Genomic DNA, 27115 nt, shown 5'->3' on the forward strand with positions numbered 1-27115 from the left:
GCCACGCACGCACACAGGTGGGTGCCGAGCCAATCACTCTGCACGCTTCATGTTCCGTGTTTAGAACCGAAATCACACCCACAACTGTCACGGCAGCGGCTCGCTTTCCACGCAGTCACACCGTACGACCAGGAAGTCGTAAAGCGACGTACACTCTTCCCGTGATCATAATATTTTTGAAGGCTTCCCACGAGATCGAGCGATGGTAGGCGACTCCTAGCAAGGTGCTATATTGTTTGTGATCCACGAGAGCTGAACTCTAGCGGAGGTCTGCAGGGGGGGTTGTGATCGCTTGCGCTCTTGGGGGGCTGTGAGACAAAGAGCTGGACTTTGGTGTGCACTTTTGGAAACCGTTTTCTCACTGAGCTCTTACATGTTGATGCAGCTGGCACAGCAGATCCAGCTCATTGTGACCTATAGATGCAGCGTAGCTCGGCTTGCTGGTGCCTGTAGTTATGTAGAGTTGCATAGAGTTACATGTGGAAGCAAAACGCTTAGCTACATGTTGCACTGCTGATCATCTGTTTGTATCGCCGCTGAGTCTGCTGGTTCAGGCGGCGGCTTCCTGACTTTAAGATTGACTTTAAGACTAAATGCATATTTCTTTATTTTTACATGCTGACTCTATGAGAAATTAGTTTTTTTCACTGTGTAAGCTTTCCTATACCTTTTTGGTGCTGTCTCCAAACTGCTGCATGTCTCGCTGGGCTGGGGTATGTCTGACATATTTACACTTCTGATTGCAAATTTAAACAAGGAACTACTGTGATGGCTTATTTAGGGCTTTTGCAGGTGGACACACTTATTAATAGAAGCATTCAAATCTGCCCAGTTTAATAGGTTAACACTGAACAAAAAAAGTTGTTCCGGTTGTGCATTAGTAGAATTAAAAACGTATCAGTTTGCAAAATGAGTGAAAGTTTCATTTAAGGTGACAGTGCTGAGCTATAGGGAGAGTTAAAAATAATGGTATCTCATTTGCTTTGTCATGTTAACTCTGTTGCCAGTGACTTGTTCCAAAATGAGTAAGAGAAAAGGCAAAGTGATCACTGAAGCAACAACTTTCAAGAGCCGCAAAGTCGCAGCTGCGAGTATCGAAAATGCGCCGGATGATGCAAACCCAAGTCATCAGGGGATCTGTTCCAAGGCCTTCGCTCAGTTTGCTACAGTGAGTATTTCGCCCCAACATTAAAATTCACCCAAAGTTTTGTCTTTGCTCCTCCCGGCTCGTTAAAGGTTAAATATTGTTTTCTGCTTGTGTTCTTAGGGCGACATTGGACTCATTGAAAGCATCACTCTGAAGAATTTCATGTGCCACCATTCTCTTGGGCCGTTCCAGTTTGGGCCAAATGTGAATTTCATAGTCGGCCACAATGGAAGTAAGAGCTTTCCCTTCACTTGATCATACCTGGATGCTGTCATGTCTGACATGTGATTTAAATTGGGTGCAGCTGTTCTTTTTCCTATATATACAATCGCTGGCCACTTTACAGCTACAGCATGCTTTGGTCCATGTTGATATGACAGCATCACACAGTTGCTGCAGGTCCATGATGTGAATCTCTCCTTACACTGCATCCCAAAGCTGCTCTTTTGGATTGTAAAAGCTATTTGAGTACCTCGAACTCACCGTCATGTTCAAGAAACCCAGCTGCGATGATTTGGGATTTTTGGCATGCTGTGTTATCTCGCTGGAAGCAGCTTTCAGAAGATGAGTACACTGTGGTCATACAGAGATGGGCATGGTTAGCGACAATACTCGGGTTGGCTGAGGTGTTTAAACAATGCTCAGTTGAGCAAAGTGTGCCAAAAATAGTCCCCACAACATGACACCACCAAGAGCCTGAATTCAAATATTGATTTTACCATCCAGAAATTGAAAATCAGTAGATTAGCCTGTGCAAAATGTAGCCTTGGTTTCCTGTTCTCAGCTGACCCAGTCTGGTCTTCTGCTACTGTAAGCCCATGCTGTAGTTTCAAGGCTTGCCATGCTCTGCATTTAGAGATGTGCTTCTGCAGACCGTGGTTGTCATGAGCGGTTATTTGAGTTATTGTTGCCTTAAGCAGTGCAGTTATTCTTCTCTGACCTCTGACATCAACGCGAGAACTGTCGCTCGCTCGATATTTCTCTAGTAAACTCTAGAGACGATTGTGTGGGGAAAATCCCAGTAGATCAACAGCTTCTCAAATACTCACGCCAACAACCATGTTACATTCATGTTGCACTTAAATCACCTTTCTTCCCCACTCTGATGCTTGGTTTGAAATTCAGCAGATCATCTTGACCATCTCTGCATTGCGTTAATGTTGAACAGTCGTACTTAACAAATCGAGAGTTTGTTTTCAAAATGATATAAGAGACTTCTAATATATCAGGAAGCAATTAAGGGATCTTTAGAAGAGAATGAAGAATGAATATTGCCTCTTTGTTTCCTGTAATCTAAGCTTTCTGTTGGGGTTGCCAGTTGAAATGTTTTGTGCATCAGGCACAAAAGAAACACATGGTGACAAAGGAGAGCGGTTAAATAGCAAAGTGAATTGTTTGTCTTGTTATAGACGTAATCTTTCCGATTCTGTGTGCAAAGCAAAGGAACAGGTTGGTGTAGAGGATGGGACTGTTTGTCTGTTACTATCTGACATGCTGCTGCTGCTTCAGTGTGACATCCAGCAGTTCCTATAAAGTGTTTGTCCAAAGTGGCATCTTGAATTCAGCCCTAAATTCAGAACAAAACATTGTCACCCTTTGTGGATTAGCAATGCAGAGTGAATGAGCAAAGCACCCAATTTTGTTATCTACACAGGAACATTTGATCCATCCCTCTCCAGCTTCGTTATTTTGTCACTTAAGGCCACACAAACTCCCCTGTTAAACATGTTAAACATTTAGATTTTTTTCACTGGAAAAAATACTTTGCAGGATTTACAAGATTATCATTTATCGCTCACTTGGCTGAATCATTTTAGGTGAAGTATCAGCTGATGTAAGGAACTATTTAATGCTGGGCTGACTGAAAATTTGTTTATTCAAAGACGGCTCCCTGATTTCTTTTTTTTTTCCCGTCGATGCATCATTTACAATCATTTGCATAGTTTTCTAGCTCTGCCGAGCGCCGCATGTCTGTAAGATGCTTTACATGCACTGATTTAATTTGATGTCTTGTAACTGGTTTATCCCTCAGGTGGAAAAAGCGCTATACTGACCGCTTTGATTGTAGGCCTCGGGGGAAAGGCCACTGTGACGAACAGAGGAATGTCACTGAAAGACTTTGTGAAGACCAATGAAAAGTAAATAATAGATCCTAATATCGTCCCTCAGAAATAAATCGTGTGTCTTTATTTTAGTGTTAAAAATGCTTTAGATTTCTTTACTGGCAAACGTCACTAAAACAATGTTAAAAATACACTCTGGTTTCTAGTACTGCAGATATAACAGTGAAGCTGAGAAACAGAGGGCCAGATGCTTACAAAAAGGATGTTTACGGCGACAGTATCACCATTGAACATCGGCTCTCGAGTGATGGATGCCGGACCTGCAGGCTGAAAAGCAAATCAGGTGACTTTCCACAGATGCTGTGACTGGAAAACTTTCTATGAGCCTGTCCAAGTCTTGTGAAACCTTCTGGAAATCTTAGATTAACCAGACACAGTTGGGAGTGAAGACCAAACACTTCAGCCACACTGTCACCTCCTAATACTGTATACATTCTTTACTCTCAGTCAGGAATTTTCTCTATAAACTTGCATATATTTTATTTGCATGGCACTGCTTTCAGCCGCTGGTTTTCCTGTGTTGTAAATGTCATTTTATAAATAAAAGGAACTTAAAGTTCATGTGCCAGTATGCATGTTCACTCTTGTACCTGACCATTTTCAGAAAAATGTTCTTCTGTATGTTAAGCCACTCAACACTGACCTGTGAATCGTTCAAGCATAATGAAATGAATCAATTTTGACTTAACAAATAGCTTTTTAGGCACTGTTACCAACAGTCTCACACAAAATCACAGAATTTATTCACATTTCTTCTGTTGAATCTACCAAAAAATATACAGAAGTAACCAAGTTTAACAGGTATAAATGAGTATTTTTGCACCAACAAGATTCACAAAGAGCTATTAGCTAAAAACCTGTCATATCTCAGCATGGTGGGCAGTGTGTCCTTACCAGACAAGTGGAGGACAAAAGAAGGAGTGGCAGGCCTAAAAAATTAGTGAAGTGAGTGTAGACAGTGAGTGTCTACAGCCTGGAAAACACACTGGAGGCTCTGTCGTGTTTTGAGCTGTATATCGGCCAGTGGTGTAGGGGATCTTGTCCAAATTTAAGGAATTATGAACACAGTACAGTACCATCTTATTATTTTCCAATGAGTGGCATGTAAGTTATAACCTCTTTTAAAGGGCAACAGAGGTTCAAACCACTTTACTTGCATTTTATGTCTTTTAGGACATCTCGTCTCAAACAAGAAGGAGGAATTAACAGCCATTTTGGACCACTTTAACATCCAGGTACTTGCTACTTTTTACATTTTTTCCTGTAGATGCCCCGAGGTTGTACTACTTCCTGCACAATCATACACATTAAAGGACTTAACAGGACATTTTCTTGTGTATTCCAGCTGGATAACCCAGTATCCATCCTCAGCCAAGAAATGAGCAAGCAGTTCCTGCATTCAAAAAGTGAAACAGACAAGTATAAGGTAGCGTAACGCCACGTTCGCTATAAGCGTTAAGATTTAAAGGTTACACCTGCACTGAAGCTTACTTTGATAAGTGCTTTCTTTTCTGCTTTTTTCGTTTGTAGTTCTTCATGAAAGCAACTCTGCTCGAACAGATGAAGAGAGATTACATCCACATTAAAGACACTAAAACGGTCACGCGGCAGCAGGTTGAGAGGCAAGAGGAGGTACGGCATTCCTCACACAAACCGCTGAACGTTGCTGTCGCACATCAAGCGAGATTATAAAGCAAATACACGTTGGAGAAATGTTATTTGCATTGTTTATTTCTGGTTAAACACTGACAGTTTTAAAAGCATCTTCTTTGGGGTTTCTCTTGATTTTCTGCCTTTTATTTGGGAACCCTAATTGTATCCAGTTGCTGCTTATATGTTTGTCTATGAGTAGCATTTGATTTTTACATAAATAAAACATATTTTAAATTCCTTTTGTTTCCAGTGTCTCAAGGACCTGAAGCAAGAGTTTCTGCAGAAGAAAGAACGATATGAAAATGTTGCATCCTTCAGTGACATGAAGGTTGTTTTGGAGAATCTGAAGAAGGCGATGGCATGGTGTTTGGTAAGACTTGATCTTAAGGCTTGAACGCAACATTTGCTGGTTGGATGGAGCTTGCAATTTTTAATAAATGTGTTTTTTGGGGGTTTTTTTTATCACTTTCAGGTGAGTGAGAAGGAGCAGCTCTTAAAGCAGTTGAAGGAAGACATTGAAAAGGAAGAAAATAATTACAAACCCAAGGATAACCTTCAGCTCTGTCAGGTGAGTCACAAGCGTTCCTTTTCTGTTAAATATACAACCCTATTTATAAATGTCAGACCTTCAGACCTTCATCTCTGCATAAACTCAAAGTCCTTCCTTCACATAATGCATGGTTGTGTTTACAGTAGATATCCTGAGGTTGTGGGGTGGGGGAGGGGGGAGTGGCTCTATCTTGCTGGTAATTATTTTCAGGCATTGTCTTTAAAATCCTGTTTTTATCTCTCTCATCTTCAGACGAAGATCATACAGCTAGAGAAGAAGCTTCAATGCATCAAAAGCAAAATTGACACTCTGAGAGAAGAGCAAGAGTCTCTATCAGAGGACAATGTGAAGTTGAAAGAACAAGTGAAGAGCATTAGCAAAGCACACAAGGACCAGGAGGTAATCACTGACAAACTACCCTGTGTTAATCTGCACATTTATTTATTTATGCATAGAGAAATGTTTGAAGTCATGTTAATGTCACAATCTTTTCCAATAGGTCGTTTATTTTCGAGCTCTAAACAAGCTGAAACAGTCGGAACAAGAGCAAAACCTTCTCCAGGAGAAGCTTAACAAGGCAAAAGCAAGGTAGGGGAGTAAGAGTTACAAAGTACGTACAGTATGTAGGAATACAGCTGATGCATTTATTTTCATTTTTTTTTTTTTTTTTACTCTGTTTCAGTAAGAGTCTGAACAGTGAGGGAGACTCGGAATACACGAAACGGCAGAAGAGTTTAAGTAATCTGAAAGAGCAGCTTGCAGAGCTCGAGAATAAGTGCACGCACCTGAATCAAGACATCAAGAACAAACATCAGGCGCTTCTCAAAGGGAAGGAAGAACGGGACAAGCTGAGGTATAACAAAGTAAATCAGCTCTCGTGTAAACATATTGTCAAGGAAGTGAAAATTTATGATCTTGCTCTCTTTGTATTTACCAGACTGGAGGAAAGGAACGTACAGGCTTCATACGAGTCCAAACTAAAGAGGAAGAATCAGCTGCTCGCCAGTCGATCGAACAAACTAAAGCGCTTTGGAGACCAGATGCCTGACATGATGAGTGCAATTAGCGAGGCTTATGCCACGGGACGCTTCCTCAAGAGACCTGTTGGTCCAATAGGTAACAGTCCCTTTCAGGGTTTTTTGTTGTTTTTTTTGATAAAAATATTTTCAGACTTGCTTTGTTTGACTTTTCAGTTCAATACGATCTGCTTGTTAACGTTCTTGATGAGAAGATTGATAAAACTCTAATGTTTGCATACTAAAAAAAACCAAACACCAATAACCAGTTTGACTAGAACAGAGACTCAAAACTGGAAACAGGAAGAAGTGAGTCATCTATCAGCTGTCACATCTAAAGCTCTCTGATCAAGAAAACGTGCCCTGTTAGCGTCACTGCCTCACAGCAACAAGGTCCTGGGTTCCTAACTTGGTTGCTGGTGGGGGCCTTTCTGGGTGGAAATTCTCACTCTGGCTGTGTGGGTTCTCTTTGGATACTCCAACTTCCTCCAAAAGCCCAATTCTGTGTTTCATTTATCTCTTAATTCAAATTTTAGCGCTTGGAGTGATGTCACTCCTGAGTTGAGAGGGTTCTAATAGCAAAGTTGGTAAAGCAAGGTGAAAAAAAAAGATGACTTGTAGCAAGATGTCTGTGAAGGTTCTCAGTCATCCAGGAGAGTCTTCTCCAAGCACGACATTCCAGTGTACTCCAGGCCCAGCAACACACTCAGACAGAAACTGGTTCATCCCAAAGACAAAACTCCTAAACACAAACTTAACAATTAAGTGTATGCTGTACAGTGTAGCGAGGAATGCCCAGACCTCTGCATTGGAGACACCAAACAGCCACTTCACAAGTGCATGGCACAATATAGAAGTGCCACCTCCACGGGACAAGACTCGGCTGTCCATCTGCATCTAAAGGACAAAGGTCACTCTTTCGAGGATGCTAATGTTCATATTTTGGACAGAGAAGATAGATTGTTTGAAGGAGGAGTGAAAGAAGCCGTTTACGTCAACTGTGAGCGACCATCTTTGAACAGAGGCTTACGACACCAACTGTCTGCCATCTATAATCCAGTTTTGAGATCCCTTCCCAGACGCCTTAATGCCCACTCACACCCTGGGCCATCTGACTTCAGGAAATCACATCATAGGGTGGGGCTAGGTTTCACAATGAGCTCACACGAAACCTTGGCTGATTGTGAGCTACACCCGTTTTCACACCTTTGCTCGTGTGATTAGGTAGAGGATCATTAGGAGGTCCTTTTCTTCCTCTTGGGGGGATACTCCCACAGGGCTTACCGTAAATCTGGGACTCCACCATTTGACCCTAGAACTGAGGAAGCTTCTTGGATGATAGTGAAACGTCTTCAAGCAACTTAAAGAAGTCCAGACACTTTTTCTTTCCTCATTAGATGACTTGTAGCAAGGTAGAGCCATTCACTAGTAGTCATAATACAGTGCAGGGGTCGTTTTTCTGTGCTTGAAAGCATGACTGCAAAAAATTCATGGATAGTGTGGTCGATTATCTGCGTATGGCTTATTTAACAAGTCACAAGCACACAATAGTGGCAGTACACATTACAAGTTGAAAACTCTGACTTCAGACTTTAAATGGAGCACATGACAAACAGGGATTTGCTCCACATGGTTTAAAAAGCATCTTATTTTCCTTGACATCAAATGTGAAATGTGTCCTGCTCCTCTGAACCTTTTTTATAAACGTCTTTAACATTTAAATAATTTAAAACTTTCTGCTTTTGATATATTGCGTTTGACAGTCTTTGTTTATTCCCAGGGGCATGTATCAGTTTAAAGGATGCCTCGTTAGCTGTGGCTGTGGAGTGCTGTCTGCGGAGCTTCATGAAGGGGTTCTGTTGCGACAACTACAAAGACGAGGCGGTCCTCCAGGAGCTGATGACTCGCTTTTATCCAAAGGGCAACAGGCCCCAGATTATCGTCAGCCCCTTCTCTGATAAACTGTACAACATTCATGGAAGGTTGGCATTATGTGAGATTTTTATTTTCTTTTTCTCATTACATTTTTCTGAAACTTTTGTTTTTTTGAACATGTTTTATGCTGTTTCACAGGAAAGCATATCATCCAGAGTACCCATCAGTACTGGACATAATCACAGCAACAAGCCCAGTCATTATCAACTGTCTGATTGATATGCGAGGGATAGAATCAATCCTTATAATCAAAGTAAGTGTCTCACTAAAACCTGCTTATGCCTGGATATTGTCTAGAGTGGTGCTTTAGGATTGATGTTGCATTTGATATTTTTTGTTGTTGTTGTTTGATCTCAGGAAAAAGATAAAGCGAGGAGGGTCATGCAGCACTGCCGTCCACCTAAAAACTGCCGTGAAGCCTTCACTGTTGAGGGGGATCAGGTGTATCCAAACCGTTATTACACGTCTGATTTCAGCATGGCAAAATATCTCGGTGGGGATATTGAGACTGAAATAAGGTAACCACTGAAAACTATTCAAGGCTTGAGTGATTGTCTTTGACATTTGCACCCAGTTAAATGCTCAAACTGGACCTTTATGTCAGATGGAAATGACAGTAGTATAAATTGCGCAACAGTAGAGTTTCCCAAAAATAAAAAAAAACCCATTTCATGTGACTTCATAGTTGTGGTATGTTATGTTTGTGGTATCCTGTCTGTTCCAGTATGCTGGACTCAGACCTGGAGAATTACCAGGCTCAGCTGTCCAGGTTTCAGCTCCAAGTAAACTCTGTCACTGAAGACATTGTGAATATGGAGGGCAATCTTAACAACACCATCCTGACCATGAAGACAACACTGGTCAGTAAAAAAATGCACGTGAAGCTGTTTGGTTTTCCTTTCATTTTCTGAATTTGCAGTCTGTCTCCTCTTTTTGTGGTTTCTGGCTTCCGATTAAAGCAAGAACTGAAAAATAAATTCAGTGTTAGGGCTGAATATGTTTATTACTGATTTTCTGGAGTAAAATGTGAACTAAAGCATATTTTTAAAGGGGTTATATGCTAAAACAAAACAAAACAAAACAAATTAGGCAAGGAAAAAATATACGTATTTTCTTAGTGTTCCAGCCTCAGTAGCTTTGACACAGTAACATCTGCTGTAATATTTACACCTCTGATGAAATCTCACAAGTGTTAGCTTTATTTTGATACCAGGATTGTTTACACAGAGTTTGTATTTGCTGAGAAATACAATATTCAGTTTGGGCATGTCATTTGGAGGCATGAACAGGTAAAAAGATTGTGGCTATTTACTCCCCTCACTAAAAAAGTTAGAATCCCTTTCAGTTTTACAGTGATTTACTAATGTACCTGGCTAACCAAGATAGCTGCTCAGTGTTAGCATTGGGCGTGTTTAGTTTAAAAAAAACCTCAAGATGGCAACAACAGAAAAACCAGTCTTGCAAACAGTAATCCATAACCTACTTTATGTATCCATCTTTTATGTACAGTCTATGTTCCAGTTGCTGTTTAATGCTGGTAAATCAGTGCTGAAAAGTGTGATTAATGTGATTTTTAATTAACATTGGATTACATTTATTTTCTCTTCGTTGCAGGCTTCTGTGAATCATGTCAAAGCAGCAATAACTGATCTGGTGACTGCTAGTGAGGAGCAAATTAATGACATCAGCTCACTGGTGATACTTCAGTTTTTATTTTTATCTGTTTCGTAATAAACCAAACGCTGCCATGAATTATGCAGGTTAAGTGTTTCTGAATGTTTTAAACTGTGCAGGAAGAAGTTGCCCAAGAGAATCAGCAGAAAATCGAGGCAGAGAAGCAAAGCGTTCAAGAAGCAAAGGTAGAACTCGACAAGCAGCGAAAAATGTCCGAAGACTCAGATTCCAAGTACTCATCTGTCAGAGACCGGATTGATCAGCTTCTAGAGGAAATGGAGCCCCTGAAGGTGCAGTAGAGGTTTTACAGTTTCAGATCTACAACTTGTTGTTTTGTGCAGATTTCCAAACCTTTGTGCTCTCGATCTACAGGATGAACAGCTGAAAGTGGAGACGGAGTGTGCCAAGCACGAACGAAGCCTGAAAATCTTAGAAAACAAAGTGAAGGCTCATGAAGACAACATTGAAGGCATGAAAAATGAGCTTGCCCAAAGAGAAGAAGAGCTACAGGTAGGAAGATTTTTTTTTTTTTCAGCACGATACGGTGTAGTTAAGCTGTAGTTTAGCTATTCACGCCAGCCGGTATTCGGTGAATTCAATCAAAGAAAGTCAGCAGACGTCTTGTGATGTTATGACAGGAATACGTGGCAAAGGCTACAGAGATCAGTCCTGAACGGCAGCACGTGGCCGGCAACACCAAGAGCATCGACACAGAAATCACTCGACTGAAGAAGAAGATCAAAGTGTACGAAAGCAACCATGGCGAGCAGGAGCAGGTGGTCAGGTGAGAAACTGAAGGCTTTCAGCAACAGAGGCAGAAATTATTTTAACGGTTGAAGCTCAAATTTTTATTGAGCTAATTCATCAATCATGTTAGTGCATGTGTAAACTGTATGTATAAAACTGGTAGAATGTAGGTAATCTAATCAGGTACTGTACCTGTGTACAGACTTAAGGTACTTATAATATATATTAATCCCATTTTCCCCCTAGACCTAAACTGGCACCCCACTGAGCCAAGGATTTTCACCTGAGCTGATTTGTTTTATTAGCTAACCTAAATGGACTATTAGGTATTATCATGGATAAAGTAGACCAGAACCATCCAGAACGATGGTCCAGCAACTTTAACTGAGCCAGCTTATGCTCTCAGCACCTTCTTTTTTCCTTCTCATCGGTGTGATGCCTTCATGCTGCAGATGTCAATAAAGTTGTTGTTGCTGAAATTGAGTATTTAGCTCCATGCTCTGTCTATGCTTACTTGTATTTGCTCAGAATATAAACAGAGTAGCATTTATCGCTGTTGACATTCAAATGTTTCAAACAGCGCAAGAAATAAAGACGCTGCGTTTCCCAGGGAGAAAAGAAACATTCACGTGTGAAAAGTTTACTGAATAGAAATGAGAGATGATGAAAGATGTAAGGAAGATGCAAGATTAATTACATATTCATACATTATTTCAGGTTAGTTTTTTTCATATTGTGGAAAACCTGGAAAAACTCATTGAAATATAATAATTTTCTTTAGTCAAAGGTTGCATGACAATACTAGACTGTCTAGTTCTGTGCATGCTAAATTGGTAAGTCTGCAGTAGTGTGGTGAAGTTTACAGTAAAGCAGCAATGTTGGAGTAGTGCAGAGCAGGCTGTGTTGTTCATGGTCGATGTCCGGTTACATCCAGAGTTGCAGACATCAAATTTAAGCCGCTCTGTTATCTTGTTGAATTCAGATAAATCCACAAAGAGCAGGAAACCGTAGAGCAGCAACATCACAGCCGTATGCAAAGAAAACAAATCTATTGGAGCTCAAAGTACAAGTTTTTATTTTAAGAGATTTTTCTTCTCAGTGCTACACCTGACAAATCCCACTTTAACCCCTTTTTACACATAAAACAACAGCTGAAAACAACCCAGACGTATGAAACAGGCAACTGTTATGATTTGCTATTGTTTTCCTTGCCCTTATGCTTCTGCTAATCAAAGATGACTGTATCATAGATTGCTACATAGGAGTCGGGTTGTTGAAGTAAACAATAGACTCCTCGGTCTCCTGCACACGCTCTCAACCTCCGGTGTTAAAGACCGTAGGCGCACCACCATAGACGCATCGACGTCTGTGACGCACATGGTGCAAAAATAGCTCTGCATTAATCGGGTGCAACGTTACATTGAATAATTATTGTTATCTAATAATTGTTGTCACCACACTTAAAGGTGGTGTCTTACTTTAGATTGAACGTCGTTTTTGTATTTGCTATCTTGCCCTTATTTACATATTTATAGAAGGTGCAATGTTAGAAGCACTTCTGAATGTGTCATGGGTGTTAATTGTTTTATTAACACCTATGACAAGTGGAACGCTATTGGCATCGAAAACCTAGACTTGGTGGAACTTAGCATGTGTACTGGATAAAGGAATATATTGTTTTTAATCAAAATGTCCAACCTTATCATATAGATATGTTTTAGATAGCTCCGTCTTAACTGGCTACAACAGTTAAATCCTTCTCAGACATTTGCATCAGTAATAATATTAATTTCATTATGTATAGTAGTATTACCCTTAGGACTCATTAGCAAAGTTGATGTGCAGAGTTGTAGCAACTACAGAGATATAAACTTGAGGTAGGAGTAATGGATGGATTGAAGGTGGGAGTTGACAGATGAGACCGGGCAGAAGTCTCTGTAGACTATGATAGCAGCAGATGACACTGTGATCTATAGAGTAAGGAGCAGGCGAAAGAGACCCTGGAAAAGTGGAGGTGTGCTCTGGAGAGAAGAGGAATGGAAGTAAGGAAGCAAGACAGAATACGTGTGTGTGAATGAAATGGTGAAGATGCAGGGAGTAAAGGTAGTGAAGTGGAGATCATCCAAAGCAATGTGTAGTGCACAAACAAAGAAGAAAAGAAAGAAGAAAGTGCAGACACAGTGGAGTGGGTGGAGATGAGTGTCAGGGGTGATTTGTGACAGAAGGATGGCAGCAATGGTGAAAGGGAGTGTTTACAGGAGGCCTGTGATCTATGGTTTGGAGGAGAGCTGAAAGATGTTAAGATTTTTATTGGGAGCGACCAGGAAAGTTGGAGAGGCAAAGCTGAGATGTTTTGGACATTGGATACTGAAGTGTTTAATTATCTCAACCACTCTTTCTTACACAGTATACATGACTCTCATAGAGATTTACAAGTTAACTTAGTTTGCTGTGGCCCAACTGTATTTTTTCAAAAACTTTTTTAGTTAAAGGCTTTTTCAAAGACGTCTTCTATCTTCCTTCTAACCTATCATTTTCCCTGGATTTCATCTCCCAAGAAATAAAAAAGGCGCACTTCTGCTCACTGAGTTTCAGCTCATCTCCTTCGGACTGTCTCGTCCCCTGTACGGATTAATCAGATCTGCCTGTTGGCCATCACTAAATCATCTCCTGCCCTCATTTTACATGTCCACACTGAAAGCTGAATTGAGAAGAATTTAGGCTATGCCAATTTCTTCCCTCTGACCTCATTAGGGAGTACGCCGAGGCCCTCGCTCTCTACAGAGAGAAAACCAACCAAGTAAGAGATTTGCGGAGGTTCATCGATCGGCTGGATAACATCATGTCAGACAGGCAGAACAGATACAAAATAATGCGTAGGTAAGTAACAATCTTGCACGTTAGAAACATATAATATAAAGATTGATTGACGTAGGAAATATTGTGCTTTTGGCTGATACTTTTTCTTCTCTTTTTCCTGAAGGTCCCTGTCTGTCAGATGTAAGTTATACTTCAATAACTTCCTAATAAAGATGAACTGCTGTGGATCTATGATTTTTGACCACAACAACGAGACGCTCTCTATCATGGTATGTGCTTATCTCTCTAGTTTGCCGGAAAAGTTTGTTACATTACAGCAAACCAGCAGTACGGTTAATATAAGTGACACTCAACCTTGTTGGCACCGAAGGTAAAGCCTCCAGGCAGGGAGGAGGATGGCGTGAGTGACATGAGGTCGCTGTCTGGTGGTGAGCGCTCCTTCTCCACTGTTTGCTTCATGCTTTCACTGTGGGAGATCACCGAGTCACCCTTCAGATGCCTCGACGAGTTTGACGTCTACATGGTGAGTGCACAGAAAACACATTAGTCGCATGTAACCAGTAGAAAATGCTTACGGGGTTTGGCTTTCACTCACTTGAGTTAACAGTTCCCTTTCTTTTGCTGCGGCAGGATATGCACAATCGAAGAATCTGTCTGGATCTGCTTCTGGAGTTGTCAGAGCGGCAGCATCTTCGACAGTTTATCTTCATTACTCCTCTGAACACCAGGTAATGTCTTTTTGTGATGTTAGCCTTGATATCCTTTGACGTTGACTGCTACTTCTGTTTTCTCTGTGGAGGCTGATGTGCGCAAGTAGAACAATTGTAGATTTTTGTTGTTGTTATTATTCCTGGAATCATTTTATGTCAGTTTGTCAGGTAAGTATTTTTGATTTACTGTTTTTCAAGATCCTATATTCTTCTTCTTAAACCTCCCGCTATGCATCTTTACCTTTTAATCTCTTAAAATGACCTGTGCTGTGTGAAAAATGCTTGACAACTGATCAAAAGGTTCGTATTTTTCAGCAATCTACCCAAGTCGGATCTCATCAAAATCCACCAGCTGCGGGCTCCAGAAAGACACCGGGGTCAAACAGAAGATGAAGATGTTTAAACTGAGCTTCAGTGACATCAGTGGATGAATGTTAATGGGCATTACTGTATACAGTTAGAAAAAACGTTTATGAACCCTTTTGAATTACCAGGATGTCTTCATTTAATTGCTCTAAATGTGGTGTGAGCTTCACCTAAGTCCCAGTGGTATGCTGGCTAGAGTAAACAGGCTATCTCAAGAGCTGTTTACTTTAGCCGGAAAGAGTAAGTGTGCTTTTGAATTTAGTTATTTCGTGACATGTAGATCCTCCTCGGGTAGCAACAACTCCCATCAGACATTTCCTGTAGCTGGTCTTGAAACTTGTACAGTGATGAGGCATTTTGGACCCCTGCTTCCTACAAAATCGTTTCAGTGCATTAACATTTATGGATAACGCACAACATCTTACTTGAATTAAGACAGAGACTCTGCCTTTATCATTACAAAACCCAGTTTTCTTTATCAGCTGTTCTGTTGTTGGCTTGCTTAGAAGTTCTTGATACAGTGCCAGGCTCTGAGGTATCAAAGCAACATCGGTCCATGGTTTTAAAATTAGATCAATAGCAACATATGATATATTACACCGTGCCATTATTCATTTAAGAATAATGCAGCGCCCGCAGGTCGGCCGCTACATTTCAACCACAAGACCTACGTGTGCCTGCTCACCTAATAGCTGAAGCAGCACCCTTCAGGTCTGGACTTTGACTGAGTCATTGCAACACCTTGATATTTTTTTTCTTTTTCCGCCATCTGATGTAGATTTGCTGCTGTGCTTGGGATCATTGTCCTATTTTATGGCCCAGTTTGGGCCAAGCTGTTGGACAGATGCCCTCACATTTGACTCTAGAATACCTTGGCATACAGAGGAGTTCATGGTCGACGCTGTGGCTGCAAAGCAAGCCCAGGTTATCACCCCTCTGCCACCATGTTTGACATTGTGCTGATATACTGTGTTTGCTTTTCACTAAACGTGGCGCAGTGCGTTATGGGCAAACATCTCCGTTCTCGTCTTTCGAAGGCAGATTGTTCCAGAAGTCTTCGTTAGATCCATCTTTTCGAACCCAAGCCGTACTGCCACGTTGTTCATAGAGAGAAAAGCTTTCTCCTGGCAACACTTGGAAACAAACCATACTTGTTCAGGCTTTTTCTAATTGTGCTGTCATGAACTTTAACTTTTAACACGCTAACTGAATCTGAGACGTAGCTCTTTTTTTACACTTGCTCTGAGCAACGCTCAACGCTCTGGCTTCGGGGTGAATTAAGCACCTTGATCGACCGTTATTGGCACTACATAAATAAAATTGAATTGAATTTGCTGGGACATCCACTACTAGCAAGACTAAGCACTGTGTAAAATGTTTTCCACATTAATCTTTGTCATTACAGCAGGGTGTCCTTCAAGTTGTTTGAAAATGGCCTCGTAACCTTTTCCAGATGAGCAGCAACAACCGCTTTTCCAAGATAGCTGCTGATATCTGTACTCGTTGGCATTGTTTTAACTGACCCAGACCTCCAAACTAATAAAACTTCCGCTTTTATAGAGGAGCTCACAATTGCTGATGATGATTTAGTCAAGTGCATTTGATTAGCAGCACCTGGCTCGTACCCACCCCCTGAATTCCTTTGGAAACAGTAAGGGTGTACTTAAATTGCATTTTGGTTTAATTATTAATGGCAAAGTGTAATATGTCATGTTTTGTAGGTCAGATTAGGTTGTATTTACCCAATTTTAAAGACCTGCTAAAGCCACGACTACTTTCATTATGTCCTGATAATAAAACCTTAAAACTGACAGGCAAACATCCAGGTGATCGTTTGCAGGCTTGAAATGTACCACAGTATGTTTGTGTGGAGTGTTTTTTGTTTCTTTTGTTGCACTGATTTCGATGAAGGCTCACACAAACCAATCTTTCTTGAGATTCTTTTTTTGTTTTGTTTTTTCATTTCTATGAACAAGCTGTAATTTTTACAGCTGTGTCCAAGCAGCTGTTGTTGTTGCTCATGTGAAGGCTCGTGTAGTTTTTTTTTTCTTTTTTAGCCTACAGTTTGAGCGCTTTGAGCGATTGCTCAGTGTGTTCACTAAAGGCTGCTTTTATAATTAGTTTTGTGTTTCTCTATTATCGTTACGTAGATGAAGCTCACGCCACATTTTTAACGAGGACTAAATGAAGCCGTAGTTGCAGCTGTATATCAGTATTACTGTGTGTTTTGGAGACTGCTGTTTTTTAAAATGTCATTTTTCTTGTGATGAGCACTCGTAAGGCACAGATCCATCCCTCTTGGATCATGTAATGGATTTTGAGTTCTCAACTTTTTATTTTATGTAATGTTTTTATCATTTTATGGCAAATGAATGCAGGCTTTTAAAACAACACAGGAGGTTGTGTGCCAAAAATCATGCACTGTACAAAGTTAATGTTTTGTCCATAATAGATACAATGTCTGAGTGTAATTTTAAAGTTGTAACGAAACACCGAGTGACTGATGATGATTTCCTCTGTTAATTTTTGAACTTTACATACATGTTCTCAGTTTTAGTCATTAATGTGAAAAATTTCACAGATCTACCAGAAGTGTTCTGCACTATTAACGTGTTCCAGCAGCTTTTATTCCAGTTTTCAAGAGCTAATGCCCGTGTTCAAGCTGCCACGTAAAGATGGAATCAGGCCACGGCATCTTCTTTAAAATTGTCATCAGCATCTGGCAGGGCTGCATCCTGTCTCTGTTCTTCTTTCAGGTTGCCCTTGATTACATCATGTGGCAAGCAGTAACACACATCAGAGGTGGCATCCACTGGAGTGATGGGCAAACACAGCATCACAGATGATTACAGTGTAGTTGAAACGCAGCGTTTTAGATAGAAGAAAAATCCAAGAAAGGCAGCGCTGGGGAGAAACCGTTCAGGTCTAATGCTTGTACACAAATGTTTAGACATCAAAGAAGACTAAAAATACATGAAAGAGATGAGCCTCTCCCGGTCTGTCCAATTGGATTCTTTATGAGGGAAATGTTTTGATCCCATCCAGTGAAAGACCTTTGACAGAAATTTTGATGATAGAGTTTTCTTGAAAGCCAACACAATGGAGAAACCATTAGGCTTATACGATTGAAATAGGAAGTTTGTCTTTGTTTGCAGAGACTGAGATGAAGGCAGTGAAATGACAGATCAGTTGGACAGCCATGTGTCTTTTCTGGGTGTCCCACCTCTTATCCAAGAGACTTCTTCAGTTCTAAAAATAGACGAGTCCCAGATATTTTACTCTTAGTGGTTGGTTGTCCCCTACCAGGTGGTCCTGAGTGTCATCAACCCACTATTGACCATCACATGAGCAAAGGTGTATTTAAAAAAAACCTATGGGTCAAACGTATTGGGGTTAATGGTGAAACCACCTTATAACCTTACCCCACTGCATCATGTGACTTATTGGGATCACCTGAGGCCAGGTGTGAGTGGGGATTGAAGCACTCGGGAAGGGATCTCATGACGGCATTGCAGGTGGTTGATAGCTGGTGTTGTAAGCCACCACCTCTGTTCAGTGATGATCGTTCACAGGGGACGTAGATGCCCTCTTTTACTCGTATATCTTGGTCCACAATGTGAACACAGTCATCAAGAGAGTGTTCCAGCGCAGATGTATAGCTGAGTCTTGTCCTGTTAAGGTGGTTCTTCTGTGTTGTGTTGAGTTTATGGAGTGCCTGTTTGGTTTCTCCTTGGTGGAGGTCCAAGCATTTGTCACTGCAGAGCATACTCTATCCTGTTTAGCTTGTGTTTTAGAGTGCTGTCCTTGGGATGAACCAATTTTGTCAGAGGGTCTTGCTGGGTCTGCTGGTGTCTGACCTTCTTTCGTGTGGATCTTCGCTGATTTAATGGAGGCCCAGTTGGGATAACCACGTGCGTTTTATTAAGAGCTTTCTTTAAGTGTGTGTTCCTTTTCTTTCCCTTTTTCCTAAGAGGAAATATTTTCTGCCTGGTGTTGTAGGCTCCTAATCACCTCAATGTTGTGTTTCAGAGGGTGGTGGGAGTCAGAGAGTAGGTACTGGTCTGTGTGTGTGGGGGCTTCCAGTAAACTTCAATGTTGAGGCTTCCAACCCAACAACACAGTCAGGGAGCCTGTTGTCCTCCCTGGTGAACATTTGTTTTAATCCACTTGAGTAAATGTGTTTGGTGGAGGCCTCTACTTCCTGGGTTTTAATTGCGACCCATGTGTCAGCCACATATCTGTACCTGTGGATAGGTGCTGTCCATTTGAAGGAACCCAGAGCTGTACTCTCCCCTCCCTCCATGTAAGGATTGGCTACAATGCGGGAAACTGATGAGCTCATGGCACATCCATGGTTTTATCTTTAGAAGCCCTCATTGCATTTGAAATACGTTAATATGAAAAAATTCTTAATTATAGAAATATGCTTTAGAGACTAACCGTTAGCGCATTAGCCAGCTCGGCTAATGCATTTAATGTGAAATGGTTAGAGCATCATGTGAAGTGTCATTCAAATTCTTTCTTAGATACAACTATTAATCCCACCCTGCAAAAATACTGTAAAAAATTCCTGCGTTTTATTTATTTATGTAGTCTGTGTTCTCCTTACTATTATAATTTCTAAGTCTCATTTTAAATATGACCAAAAATAATGACATCAGCACATCACTTATATGATCCCTATGAGCCAAAAGCATGACTTCAGACTAAGTGCTGTTTCTGACAGTTTCTTCTGTCTTTTTTTTGTTCAATTGAATTTTGATGTCAGTGTCAGTGCTCACAAGCTTTCTGTTTACGAGGGGCAGCCAATCAGAAGAGAGTTGGCTTAATGTGATGGTTGCCTTAAAGGGAGAGGAGTCAAAACTGTTTTTTTCAGACAGTGGGTGAATTATAGTGTTTATTATTTTGAACTGTGAATCATGAAGGAAAATAGGGATCATAGTGTGATGTAATTTTTTTGTTTTTTCGGGGCTGACAAGAGTGCTCCATAAACAAGCAGTACTGGAAAGTGTTGCAGTACTATTATACACCTAGTAATACCCATACTGAGCTACTAAGTCCCAAAGTGGGTGGTGTGTTGCTCCCAGCGGGAAGGGCTTTTTATCCTTTTGTAAAGATACGATTTAAATTTACCTCACCAATGTGATACCTCGAGTCTTTTAGTCAATCAACCCAGGTCTTTACTCAGTTTGTAAATATTGCCACAATATTAGTGCTCTTTTTAGCTAGTTGTTGTCACTGTTCCTGTTCTCTTTATCAAAAGTCTTCATTGATTATCTTGCGGTAGTTGTTAATTGTCATTTTTGTGGATAATTAAAATCACTGTTACAAATAAAACTGTAATTCTGAGCACGTTTTATGCGGATCATATGATTTATGCACACAAGGCTGTCCATCCATTCATCCTTTTCTCCATCCATACAGAGCACTGTGTTCAGAGATGATTTTATTTTGTGCCCATTAAGTCCACCTGGCAGCCCGTGCCTTTTGAAAAAAGCCTGTTTATGGTTTATTTGTTTTAATCACTACAGAATTATTTTTGGGTGCAACACATGCCACATGTATAAAAGAATACAGTCACTTGTATTATGCTTTTTCATATTTGATATAAACATTTACTAGACAAAGAATCTGACATGGTGACTGGCCTGAAATTTATAAATTATATAGACACTGATAATGTAATGCTTGGTTTGAGACAGAACAATGACAAGCTTCTGCACCTTCCACTACTATAAGTGGACTACAAGCAGACACTCAGTCCTTGCTTGCATAGCCTGGAAATGGGGAAGCAAAACCGCTGAAAGAGAATTTCTGCAATAGTTTCAACCTTCGCCAACTCGTTGCTGTCTCGCTCTGAAACGCTCTCTCAAAAGCTTTATCAAGCACCTCTCTCGAGGGTCCTGCATCTTTAATGACTGCAGCGAACGGAATAGATTAGAAGATGAGACCTTTCGATAAAAAGTTTCTCCTTACAAAAAAGTTTTATACGAAGGAATGCAGTGTGTTCGGTAAACATATATATAAGGCTTTTCCCCTCCTTTTGCTGCACTGGAAAGTGGAGCCCCTCTCACGACGGCCCTAGCTTTAAGAGTGAGCTCCCAGCAATAAGGTCAAAAGCCAAGACTATTAATTTTGCAGTGCTCTTCATTTCTGTAAACAAGTTGATATGTACTGAGTAAAGTTTAGTTACTTCAACGTTAACTCGAGTAAACCATAAATCAAAGAAGAAGCCTAAAAAGAAGCCAATCTGGGATCGCCGTGGGGAATAATGCGCGTGTCCTGCGCCTAATGACAGCTGTAAGTCTGGCCTCGTCTCTAGATTAAGCGGCAGCAGTACAATAATAACATTAAGGGACGCATGTTCCATAAATATATTTCTGCTCATTCTGTAAGTCACTTAAGCAAAATATAATATGTTCACGTGAAAGCTCTTCCTTGGAAATTAGCCCTCAACTGCAACCCGAAAACCTTTCGAAAAGTGTCACACATACACGTGTATCGAATGGAAGGAAGCATGCTCCCACATTACAGGAGGTGAACTAATGGTCTAATGAGTCACATACTGTACATCCCATGCAACAATACTAAATGAATTTAGTGTGACGGTTTCTCTTTTTATAACCACCTAAAGATGAAAAAGGTAAGAGATTTTTTTTTGACACATAATATATGCATGCAAAGAACCTACTCTTCTTGGTTCCAACGTGTGAAAACATCTGGAACAGACAGGAGCCTTTCTACCCTCCAAGAGCTCAACAAGTCTGTACAGTAGAGACAGTTACAATTATCATAGGAATTATTATTTAGTTACTATCATGTAAAGCGTACAGTAGTTGCAGCAGTGAACACTGGGGATCCTAAATACTGCAGAAACATAATTTAATGCAGTGCTCCACTGATATACAAGCTAAGGTTGAATGAGAATGTAGAGGGGTTACTGTGCACAAATCACATTGGCATGTTGTCAAATAGAAATGTATGATATCTTATAGCTATGTTCAAAATTATTCAGCATTTGACATTCTCATGCATACAACCACAAGAAGCGAGTCCATTGAAAAATAGTCCAAGCATTGTTTTTTGTTATTTTTTTTCCTGTGGAAATGGCAGAGAACCTAATGAGACATTAAAACGTGTGCTGCTGTCCAGAGTGTGTGGATACAGACAGGAAGAGGAGGGAGCAGCGACGGCTCACTTCTGCATGTCACACTGCAACAGGAGCACGATGGACGGGTCGCTCTTTGCCGCCTCTTTGAACTCCTCCAGCGAGATCTGGTCGTCATTGTTTTTATCCATTTTACTGAAGATCTTGTCCACCCTCTGCTCTGGTGTCAAACCGTCCTCGTTCATTTTCATCATGATCACCGTGCCCACCATTTTGTAGATAGCCTGTGGGCGAGGTGTGGCGAGAAATTAGCTGATAACTGTGGTTTGCTGTGCAAGAATAAAAGACGAATGGATGGATGGACGAAGCAGTGAATAAACAGATAAAAGTAAAATGTTGAAATAATATCATTTTTGTGGAGATTAATGATTAAATTGCTGAAATGGCTACAAGTAAACAACAACAAGCTACATACAATTATTAAGCAAAAGTAATCCAAGTCATCCGTGGATGGAAATAGTACCAGTAGTTGAATAATGAATGCATGCTCTGCTCTGCTATTTTTTTCTGTCAGCAGGCTGAAATTTGGTGGCACACAGAAGACTAAGAACTCTGAATATTTAATAAATAAATATCAAATGAAATCAAGAACACACGTGTAGGAAACACTGGGCCTTTACTGATTTATTGAATTATTTCAAAAGTGGTACTGCAAACATGCAAACATGAGATGAGTTGGAAAATCCTTTGTAAAAGTGGGAAAATCATTTTGACTTTTTATTTAAGTAAAAGTTATAATTCTACTCGAGTACCCAATAAGTGTGACAGAGTATTACCAAAAACCACCAAAAGAACAGATTTTTTTCATTATTATTGTTCAATTTAAGAATAAACCCAAATCTTCAGATTAAACTTGAAATGCTATTTTTGAGAATTAAGTCGAAATATTATTTTGAGAAAAAAGCTAAAGTTGAAATGTGGATTTGATGAGTTGATACAACAACTTCATTAGCGTTCTGATTGTGTTTTGTGATCATCCATTGCCAGCTATTTCATTTTGCACAAATCAAGCCAACCCCTCCAAGTTGGTGTTTTTTCCTTCTGAACAGATGCAGCTTTTTGCACCATCTCTTCAACATCCTTGCACTTATCACCACATCATGCTTATGTAGTAATAGAGAAATAATTTCCTTGTTATTAAAACCAATTCTTAAATACACTTGCACTGACTCTTCACAAGCTATTTTGTAGAGGGTAAAGCGGCTGTGGCGTTTGTCTGACTTGAAACCACAACATTAATCACCATGTTTCAGCTTTAGTCTCAATATGAACAATATTAATATAAAAATAATTTTGCCCTTTCTTTCTTAATGTGGCCCTAATACTCCTTTATGCACTAGTGCACAAGTCGTGTGTCTAAATATATATCGAATGGCACTTTTAGAATACCATACATCATTCACTGGATCATCACAGGTGTCCATTATGTTAAATACTTAAATATTGTTGGGTAGCTCTATAATAACAATAATAACAGCCAAATGGGTCAGCTGTGGTCCTGGTGTTTAGATATAATAATTCTTTTTGAGTGCAATAGTATGATGTCAATAAAGGTTGAATGTGTATTTGTTTATTCTTCAAACTGTTTTGCTGCTTTTGGGTTTCCTAAAGAAAAGTTTTATAAAGACCCAAACTGTGATTTGAACACAGTTACAATGCTCAAATCTCCGAATGTCAAAATTACTGGAAAAAAACCAAAACCAAAACAGCTAATTCCCACATTCCTGCTCCTTGCTCTGAGGTGATTTATTCCAAAACCATAAGTCAATTATGTGAAAAATATCTTCTTAATAGTGTTAAAAACTCTCAGGTCATAAAATAATGGGGTTTTTGTCTGACTGTTTTTGTACTGTTGCACACTTCAGAGCATATTGACAGTCTGAGTAGGGGCTGTCAATATGTTCCGATATCACTGACACATATCGGATTTATTTTATAGATTGTGTTTCCACAAATAGCCAAATGTAATTCAATACAACTGCAGTTTTGCCATTACGAAACTGTATCTGTACTCAAGGCTCTGCAGGTGTGTGGGAGACTGATAACACCAAAAAAAAAAAATGGAGAAAAAAACCCCAGAGCCAGTCCCCTGATGAGCAAAAGCTTAATGACTCTATAATCCCTCACCTCGATTATCTCCAGCATCTCCACTCTGGTGATTTTGCCATCACCATCCAGGTCATACATGTTGAAGGCCCAGTTGAGTTTCTGCTCAAAGCTGCCACGGGATGTGATGGACAGAGCGCAGATGAACTCTCGGAAATCAATGGTCCCGTCTCCGTTTTTGTCAAAGGTTCTGAAGGCGTGTTGTGCAAATTTTGACGCATCACCATAAGGGAAGAACTGCACAAAACAATAGAGAGAGCACAAGAGAGGTCAACTGGTGCCTTCTTGTGATAGCATAAGCACAGCTTTTTAAAAGGGAAAATAAGTGCTCAACTGCTGCATGATTAAAGTTTCTGCAACAAATAAATCCAACAGATGCAAAAGAGGCAGTTGATAAAGAAGAGCGGGAGCTTGTGGACACAAACCTTCACATAAAGCTGCTGGAACTCCTCCAGATTCAGCCTGCCACTGGGGCAGTCCTTCAGGAAGCCTTTGTACCACTGCTTCAGCTCATGTTCATTAAACTCTGTGTTCTTCACCAGATCCTCCATCACCTCAGGAGTCAGCTTGCTGTTCTGCTTTCCCATGTTTCCTGTGGTGCAAGAACACGTAAATAATGCATTTGCCTTTGCTTCGGCTCAAAAATATCTGTCAGATTCCCACTTCAAAAAAATGAGCACAGAGTGTAAAAAATGTGCTCTTTTTCTTCTGGGATGGCAGCAAATATTGCCCCGGTGCTCGTGTTCTATTTCGGTCCCTTCAGCCTGTTTGTGCCAGTCAGTGGCCTGGGTAGCACTGACCTGGATCAACACCATCAGAGCAGATCCAGTTCATCAAATGTTCGATCGCTGCTATCAAGTTTCCACTGCAAACGCTGTCCTATAACCTAACAATGACAACAAAGGCTGTGCTTGCTTGTAAAAGAGAGGCTGCTGCAGTAAGTCCACAGACACGAGTAAGGGCAGCGTGCAGGAGCACACAGCGGGCCTGGGGTGATTTGGATCAATGGAAAACACACCTGAGTGGTCTGCATGTAATCCAGTGTTTAAAGCAGCCGTGGGAAAGCTGCACAACAATCAGCCTGGGTTAGTTTGGACACCAGGGCAGTCCATCAGAAGCCCCACATTCATTAATTATTTACTCATCATGTGGCGAATGACATAAGTGGCCAAGGATGCATCAACTTCCATTGCATAATTGAACAAATGAGAGAGCAGAATATTATTTGGAATCTAAATACAGGCCGTTGTGGGAGTGTCCACAACTTGAGACCAACATATGGTCCACATCTCTGCAGCATGACAGCAGGCTGGACAGCTCCACCACAGGCAGCACTGCATTGGCTTGGGCCTTCCACAACAAACGGCAGAAATGTGCGCTACAGCCCAAATCACTGCAAACCACAGCTTTTAACGTCCATCCCCTGCGTGTCATAGAACCAAGCTTGGCGAGCGTGATTGGTAATTACAGTAACAGATGTTGGGTATTATCTCTAAAATAGGCTACAGCGAATGACCTTGAGGAGCAACATTTTGCAGGAAGATGACAAAACTGTTTCACGGAGCGCTGAGCTGAGAGAAACGGCTCGACGCGCTGCAACTGCGGCGTTTAATAGAAATATCAGCCACATTGCGCACAGGCCACAGGTATGAACGACTCGTTCTGCCAAACACGGGCCATCGGATGCTGTTTTATTTCACGCTTTGGGCAATGACATCTGAGTTAATGCTATTAAAGCTAACCGCCTCCTGTGAGAGCTGGAGAGGGAGACGCTGCTGCATTCCGATGGAAACGACGCAGTGAGAGTATTTTCAGATTAGATCCCCCCCATCCTGCTCCTAATGACATCTTTCCGTGCGCATCGGGCCAGCAAACATGTCAAAATGTAAGAAGCAAACAGCTATTTTTAAAACCCAACACAGCCCCCCCTCGGTGCCGCCTCAGAGCCACATTGGAGGGGTGGGAGAAAAGAGAGAGAAAAAAGCCCATTAAGTGCAGAAATCTTGGTGACATTTTGTAAATTCACCAAATAATCGCTCTCTGCCTTGTTTCTGTTTTTCTGGCTCTTTCCAGGCAAAACGCAAAGGCTTTATTTTAAAGGATGCGCAGGTGCCAGAGAGCCAACCCTCTCCTCAATCCCCATTCATTCACACCAAAGGAAAATATGAAACATAATGCGCGACATATCAACACGAACCCATCCCTGCATGTATAATCTGAGATACATCTAAGACATGGCACGTAGCTCAAAGTGCACGCACTTCTTACCTTATTATTTGGCGATTCTCTATCGGAATAAATCTGCTCTGGCTTCTGCAAAGTACAGAAAACCCCCTGCCGATGAAAACGTTTGCCCAAAAGGGATTATTCTCAACAAGGCTCGCCCTCTTTCAGAGAAAAAAAAAATCACCCGCTAATGAAATTTCTGGATTTTCCCGACGTTATTCCAGATGAGGCGCAGCAGGCACCGATCCCACGCCAGTCTTTGGTTATGCGACTACAGGAGCGCGGCGTCACCCGTGTGCATCACAGCCTGATCATAAGTTCACTGTAGCTGCTGCTGCTGCTGCTCGGTTTGGGTTCAGCCTGATCCTGTCACGTTATAACCGGATCTTCATCCTGATGAGGATGGTCAGCTTGAAATTTCATCATCAGGAAATTAACATGTTGGACATCTCCGTGGCGCAAGAATGGAAGATTCATAGCCTATTCATTTTTGACCCTGATGAAATAATTCACTGCAACTAATCTGGAATTGGATTTAATAAACCCGACTGTGAAATATTTCACTTATATGGTATTAGACAAATCTGTGAGAAGAATAAATACATTTATTAAAAAACTTAGAGTTTGTAGCCAGGCTGTAGAAAACCTGTCACCCCAACCCCAGGCCCACCTTCAAAATTTTGACCACAAGCCAAATTAAAGTGTAAAATTCATTATTTAAAAAAAAAAATATTTTTAATATTTTTGCGCTTTTGTTGTTTAAAGCCCTTCACGTTGATCCTAAACACACAATTTACCCTTACTTACTAGCTGTTTCCCTTGGCTACGTTCAAATGCGTCCCGAAGGTGACATTTAGTTTAGTTTTAAAGCCTC

At 40.8% G+C, this 27115-nt stretch overlaps 2 protein-coding genes across 6 annotated transcripts; one reads left to right on the plus strand and one right to left on the minus strand.

Moving 5' to 3' along the window:
* Positions 1 to 8: 8 nt before the first annotated feature.
* On the plus strand, positions 9 to 17235 carry smc6 (structural maintenance of chromosomes 6). 5 transcript variants are annotated; one of them, XM_039602994.1, is made up of 27 exons: positions 9 to 17; positions 1008 to 1168; positions 1268 to 1379; positions 3180 to 3285; positions 3417 to 3553; positions 4444 to 4505; positions 4616 to 4696; positions 4801 to 4902; positions 5174 to 5293; positions 5396 to 5491; positions 5726 to 5872; positions 5973 to 6061; positions 6156 to 6326; positions 6411 to 6589; positions 8270 to 8471; positions 8563 to 8677; positions 8782 to 8942; positions 9149 to 9284; positions 10039 to 10119; positions 10218 to 10388; positions 10471 to 10608; positions 10737 to 10882; positions 13600 to 13725; positions 13829 to 13934; positions 14036 to 14188; positions 14296 to 14393; positions 14691 to 17235. In XM_039602994.1, exons 2-27 carry the CDS (start codon positions 1022 to 1024, stop codon positions 14776 to 14778), a joined length of 3270 nt encoding a protein of 1089 aa, XP_039458928.1. In that variant the 5' UTR covers positions 9 to 17; positions 1008 to 1021; the 3' UTR covers positions 14779 to 17235. The 5 variants fall into 5 exon arrangements, with proteins under 5 accessions (XP_039458928.1, XP_031592945.1, XP_039458929.1 ...); XM_031737085.2 differs by lacking the exon at positions 9 to 17 and adding an exon at positions 68 to 205; XM_039602992.1 differs by lacking the exon at positions 9 to 17 and adding an exon at positions 131 to 224.
* Positions 16780 to 26614, minus strand: vsnl1b (visinin-like 1b). Its single transcript, XM_031736942.2, has 4 exons — positions 26284 to 26614; positions 24441 to 24607; positions 24037 to 24252; positions 16780 to 22133 (listed from the first exon to the last, which is right to left on the minus strand). The coding sequence occupies exons 2-4, from the start codon at positions 24600 to 24602 to the stop codon at positions 21936 to 21938; spliced, it is 576 nt and encodes a 191-aa protein (XP_031592802.1). The 5' UTR covers positions 24603 to 24607; positions 26284 to 26614; the 3' UTR covers positions 16780 to 21935.
* Positions 26615 to 27115: the final 501 nt, after the last annotated feature.

Source organism: Oreochromis aureus, linkage group 19 (assembly GCF_013358895.1).
Source record: "Oreochromis aureus strain Israel breed Guangdong linkage group 19, ZZ_aureus, whole genome shotgun sequence".
In the NCBI taxonomy this organism is placed as follows: domain Eukaryota; kingdom Metazoa; phylum Chordata; class Actinopteri; order Cichliformes; family Cichlidae; genus Oreochromis; species Oreochromis aureus.